This window comes from Sorghum bicolor, chromosome 10 (assembly GCF_000003195.3).
Source record: "Sorghum bicolor cultivar BTx623 chromosome 10, Sorghum_bicolor_NCBIv3, whole genome shotgun sequence".
Classification (NCBI taxonomy): domain Eukaryota; kingdom Viridiplantae; phylum Streptophyta; class Magnoliopsida; order Poales; family Poaceae; genus Sorghum; species Sorghum bicolor.
The window spans coordinates 52,273,879-52,279,647 of NC_012879.2; the positions used below are offsets into that span (position 1 = coordinate 52,273,879).

A 5,769-nucleotide genomic window follows, 5' to 3' on the forward strand; every position below is an offset into this window, starting at 1 on the left:
ATAAAGTTAGTCAAACTTTAACATAGTTATCAAGACTATAAACTAGGAGGGAGTAGTTTCATAACATAGTTATCAAGACTATAAACTAGGTAACCGAGCCACAAAAGTTTCATAGAGATGAAACTCCTCTCTCATCTGATGAAACTCCTTCATTTAATGACTCTGCTAAGAAAGCAATTTTACTTATGTGGCATCCTATTTAATATGCATGACACTCTCATAAAACATGCATTGAGCCCGCGTATACGTTGACTCCATCAGGCATTCAGGCACGTGCGTCATCATTCACTAGTGTACTTGCATGCATGCTCTGGTTTGTAGGCTAAAAGCTCGCTCTGGAGTCTGGAGTGCGTGGGTAGTACACCAGCTTAGTGCCGATCCATTATGGAACGACACATGCGTGGTGGTGGCGCTTGATTCTAGCGGTTGGCCGGGCTTTGCCAACGCGGACTCCATGTGGCGCGGGCGCGGCACCGATCGGTCGCCATCCGCCGCGCGCAACCGCCGCCCATCGCCTGCCCGCGCGAAAAAACTACGCACGCGGCGCGCTTCTCTCTGTCGTCGTACTACCTACAGTGCTTGCCCCCCGGAAAGACTTCGCACGATCAGAAAACCAACTTTTTGGACTCCTAACATGTGAATGTGATTAAGATTAAGAAACTAGACACATATTTGTGGTATATATGGGGAAAAAAACCTATAACGCTTAGTATTTGGTTTGGCGGATAATGGATATTCTCTCACGCCCCAAAAACCAAACACGTTGTATGGATTATATATGCAAATATCATAATATGTACTCCCTCCATTTTAAAGTATAAGTCACTTCAGTTTTTTTTTTCTTACATAAAAGTTGTTGTGTATCTAGAGATATGTTGTAGCTAGATACATACATAGCAAGAAAACATAGCGATTTATAATTTGGATTAGAGAAAGTAGTAACATATGTATTTGTAGCTTTGGTTAATAATGATTGATATTCCTTCCATTTGTATAACTTCCAAACAACGTGTGTATTGACACTATAGTAAAGTAAATTTTGTTACTAATACTATTACTAAGGCTCTGTTTGGACACATTAGCTTATTAACTGATTTGGTCAAAGTAGTGAAATAATTGTTAGTTTAGTATTAGCTACATTTGTTTAGATCCAAAGAAGCTAATTATAGCAGCTAATTATTAACTCCATCGATCCAAACAGGCCTATAGATTGGATGCACTAGCTGCTAATAACTAATTACTCGTAGCTAGTTGCTATTAGCTTGGTAAAACTAGTACTAGTTGTTAGCTAGCTACTAGATCTATTAATCCAAGCAGGGGCTAAGCATTATGGTAATAATTCTTGAACCAAAATAAGTAGAGGGTGCAAAGTTGCTGCTGCCGAGTTTTAATTTCTTGTGGTTTGTGACCGTAAGAAACCAAAGGCCAACGTGAGAGCTTAGCGTGACTTACACGACATAAATGAAGTGGAAATGTGGGCTCTTGCAGGGATTGCTTGCTGGTACTCCTGATTTTTGACAAAGATTTGTTCATGTCTTTAACCGAAAAAGTTAGAAATTGACATGTACACACCTGGCATGACGAAGAGCCGTGAATATGTACACAACACGATAGGTTTTTTTTTTCATATATATACTATAATCTTCTATTAGTATTCTCGAAAAAACATAATCTTCTTGTAGCTTTCTACATAATGATATCGTTCCGCAGCAAAATGAATTACCTAGAAAAATAGGTCTCGCCAGCGTCTCAGAACAAAGGTTGCACCATTTTTTAAAAAATAAAATGTAGGAAAAGTTGGTACACTTTCCGTGTGTTTTATTTTTTTTTTCTTTTTAATGTAAACAAGGGGGAAAATATATATCATGTTTATATCCTATTTTAATGTAAACAAGGAAAAATTATATATTTACATGTGCATCTTGGTTTGCAGAATCTCAAGATCATGTTTATAGCTATAGGAACATATTATTTATATGTCAGATGTCGACCAAATGACGGACATGGTTGAGACGCAAAACACCTGGAGATTCTAAAAACAGTTGCGTATCAGCTAGCGTCGTTGCAGTACAGCCGTTGTTGATCTTAATTCAACGAGATAAACGGTCAGGTCCGGGCGTTCCCAACCAACTCACAAATTTTCAAACCCCTTTATATCATCATTAATTACTCATTAGCAGGTCAAGACAATCATGAATCGCCATGACAAATCACCCCACACCGAGATGATAAGTAGGTTAGAGGAGGAAGACAACTTGTTCTTCATGGTCATGGCCGATCGTCATCAGTCATCACCGTCACCTGCGTACACAAAATCCGCTGAGATGCCACGTCAGACTGCTGACATGGTCAAGTGCATGCAGGAAGGTGCCCTGTTCCCAGCAACAAGCAAGCTCAACTGCCCAAGCCCACATCGTTGACTCCTCTATCCCTTGGTGGGGCCCAGTAGTGCCGCCGGCCGCCCCTGCCGCTGCTGCTTGCTATATAAACGGCCTCCGCTTCCCGCCCTCTTCACCGGCTCACTTCCAAACAGAATCGCTTTGCTCTGCTCTAGTAACCAGGACACGCACCGGCCGCGGAAACAGGCGCCGTGTTTCCTTGGTGTCCCTCTCGACACAGGCACAGGCAGGGGAAGGGAAGGCCGGCGATGGAGATGGAGGCGGAGCTGGCGTCGGGACGGTGGTGGACGTGGAACGCCGCGGCGGGGGCGTGTCTGCTGCTGCTCCTCATGCACGTGGCGGCGCGGGTGGCGGACGCGCTCTGGTGGCGCCCGCGCCGGCTGGAGGCGCACTTCGCGCGGCAGGGCGTGCGCGGGCCGCCGTACCGCTTCCTCCTGGGCTGCGTCACGGAGATGGTCGCGCTCATGGCGGAGGCCGCCGCGAAGCCCATGTCGCCGCCGGACTCGCACGACGCGCTCCCGCGGGTGCTCGCGTTCTACCACTACTGGAGGAAGATCTACGGTACGCATACGCAAACGCATGCGCTACGTTCTTGTCGAGATCGTCGTCGTTGGTTCTTCGCTTGTTGTCCGGCTCTGGAGCTGAGTGACATATATTAATGGCGGCTCCGGCGGCTCGTGGTGGCGCATGCAGGACCCATGTTCTTGATATGGTTCGGGCCGACGCCGCGGCTCACGGTGGCGGACCCGGAGCTGGTCCGCGAGGTCCTCCTGACACACGCCGACGCGTTCGACCGCTACGAGGCGCACCCCGTCGTCCGGAAGCTGGAGGGACATGGCCTCATCAGCCTCCACGACGACAAGTGGGCGCTCCACCGCCGCGTCCTCACCCCGGCCTTCTACCCCGACAACCTCAACGTACGCGCACACCGCTCTGTTTCTCTCTCTCTCTCTCTCTCGGTTGCTTTAATCTGATGATCGCTGTCGGCAATCAATTCAATGGTGGCGCGACACTGACACGTGCCCTGTCCCTTCCCGCGCGCAGCGGCTGGCACCGCACGTCGCCAGGTCGGTGGCGGCGCTGGCGGAGCGGTGGCGGGCCATGGCCTCCGCCGCCCCCGGAGGCGAGGTGGAGCTGGACGTGGCGGAGTGGTACCAGGCCGTCGCCGAGGAGACCATCGCGCGCGCCACGTTCGGCCGCAGCTACGACTCCGGCCGCGTCGTGTTCCGCATGCAGGCGCGCCTCATGGTCTTCGCGTCCGAGGCCTTCCGCAAGGTCTTCGTCCCCGGGTACAGGTTCTTGCCGACCAAGAAGAACCGGATGCAGTGGAGCCTGGACAGGGAGATCAGGCGGGGACTCGTGGCACTCATCGGCAACCGCAGCATGGAGGCCGCGCGTCAAGACGAAGACGAGGACGACGCCGAACTCAACGACAAGGGAAGCAACGGCGGCTTCCGGGACCTGGTAGGGTTCATGATCAATGCCAACGACAAGAAGACGAAGAAGTCGGCGCCGGCGATCCCCGTGGAGGACATGCTGGAGGAGTGCAAGACGTTCTTCTTCGCCGGCAAGCAGACGACCACCAACCTGCTGACCTGGGCCACCGTGCTCCTCGCCATGCACCCGGACTGGCAGGAGCGTGCTCGCCAGGAGGTCCTCGCCGTGTGCGGCGGCGCCGACGAGCTCCCGTCCAAGGAGCACCTCCCCAAGCTCAAAACGGTACGCCAGCTCCAGCTCCCCGTTGCACGTTTCTTTACATTTGCAGTCCCTTTCCCAGTGGGGGCATTTCGGTAACTCCGCAACGACAAAAAGTCTCACTTTGTTTGTTCCTCCCTCTCCCCTCGTTGTCTCTCTCTCTGACACACACAGCTGGGGATGATCCTGAACGAGACGCTCCGCCTGTACCCGCCGGCGGTGGCCACGATCCGGCGCGCGATGCGCGACGTGACGCTCGGCGGCGTGTCCATTCCCCAGGACACCGAGCTGCTGATCCCGATCATGGCGATGCACCACGACGCCGCGCTCTGGGGCCCCGACGCCGCGCAGTTCAACCCGGCCCGGTTCGCCGCCGGCGGCGCGGCCAAGGCGGCGTCGCACCCGCTGGCGTTCATCCCGTTCGGGCTCGGCCCGCGGATGTGCATCGGGCAGAACCTGGCGCTCCTGGAGGCGAAGCTCACGCTGGCGGTGGTGCTCCAGCGGTTCCACCTCGCGCGGTCGCCCAGCTACGTGCACGCGCCCACCGTTCTCATGCTGCTCTACCCGCAGTACGGCGCGCCGGTGATCTTCCGGCCGGTGACGACGACGGAGACGACGGGACCACCACCGTCCTGATGTGAACCATGTCCATACGACGTACTACTAAGCTACCACTAGTGAATAGTAGTGTGATAGTAGGGAACAGAAGAGCCAAGGAAACCACTAACAAAAAAAAAGAAGCTTGTCCTGTCGTGGCATGGCATGGCCGGTGGCGGGACGCCCGGACCCGGACCCGGACCGGACCTCCCTGCTTTCTGGGCCGCCGGCCGGTTGGTTAGTTGCCGGAAATGCCCCCCGTTGGTAGAGTAGAACAAGACCGGAACCGGAGCAGAGAGAGTCTTGGACTTGACGATGGCGTGGAAGAAGACCAACAAACCAACCCCACATCTGCTGTCGGGTCGGTTCCATTTGTTGGCTTCTCCTTCCGTGGATTCTTTCTCGCGTGTGTGTGACTGTGTGCAGCCGGATCGGAGCTACCGTCGTCCAGCTATGCATATGTATGTGTACAGGCTTGTATTTGTTTGTTTATTTATATATATATATACCTACACAAAATTAAAGTTTTGTAAGATGGGATTGATTGGAAGGAGAGAGTCCAAAAAAACAGCGCAAAAGGAAATGGGGACGGGATCGATCGATATTTGTTCGCGTTGCGTTGCACGCGGTATTCCATTCCGCGCAGGCGGCGCAGTGTTGTGATCCGCTACTTTTTTTTGTTTTTGCGTGTGGTGTGGGCGGTGCGTGTCGGGTGCCCGCGACAACGCAATTCGATGGAGAATCCGCTGGGTGCTACAGGACCGCGCCGGCCCTTTGCGCTGTCTCGCTCTCAGCTGCCAGGTACATTAGATAGATGCTAACTGAAATCTCCTGTAGCTGGTGTATCCGTACTACTAGTAGTATAGTACACACACCATCGCGTGGCGTCGGGTGCCTCGTCGCCAGCATGCATCATCTCTGACGCTGATAAGCACTCCCAGCAAAGGCCCCTCTCCTCCAGCGAGCTCTCAACGCCTCTACCATGCATAGCTGAATCTATCACTGTCGAGAGTGTCGACCGCCAGCATGCGCATTCTCTGATATACCATCGTTTTCACACATCTAGTAGCTCGCTTAA

General features: G+C 52.7%; 1 protein-coding gene across 1 annotated transcript; it reads left to right on the top strand.

Annotated features, from left to right (window-relative positions):
* LOC8065062 (cytochrome P450 734A4) lies at positions 2,220-5,226 on the top strand. Its single transcript, XM_002437194.2, has 4 exons — positions 2,220-2,960; positions 3,093-3,316; positions 3,444-4,118; positions 4,269-5,226. The coding sequence occupies exons 1-4, from the start codon at positions 2,648-2,650 to the stop codon at positions 4,728-4,730; spliced, it is 1,674 nt and encodes a 557-aa protein (XP_002437239.1). The 5' UTR covers positions 2,220-2,647; the 3' UTR covers positions 4,731-5,226.

Bases quoted from the DNA above. Each gene is read 5' to 3' on its own strand.
- LOC8065062 (XM_002437194.2), top strand. From the start codon at position 2,648: ATGGAGATGGAGGCGGAGCTGGCGTCGGGACGGTGGTGGACGTGGAAC. The intron at 2,961-3,092 runs GTACGCATACGC...TGGCGCATGCAG, and splicing joins CTACTGGAGGAAGATCTACG to GACCCATGTTCTTGATATGG. The intron at 3,317-3,443 runs GTACGCGCACAC...TCCCGCGCGCAG, and splicing joins TCTACCCCGACAACCTCAAC to CGGCTGGCACCGCACGTCGC.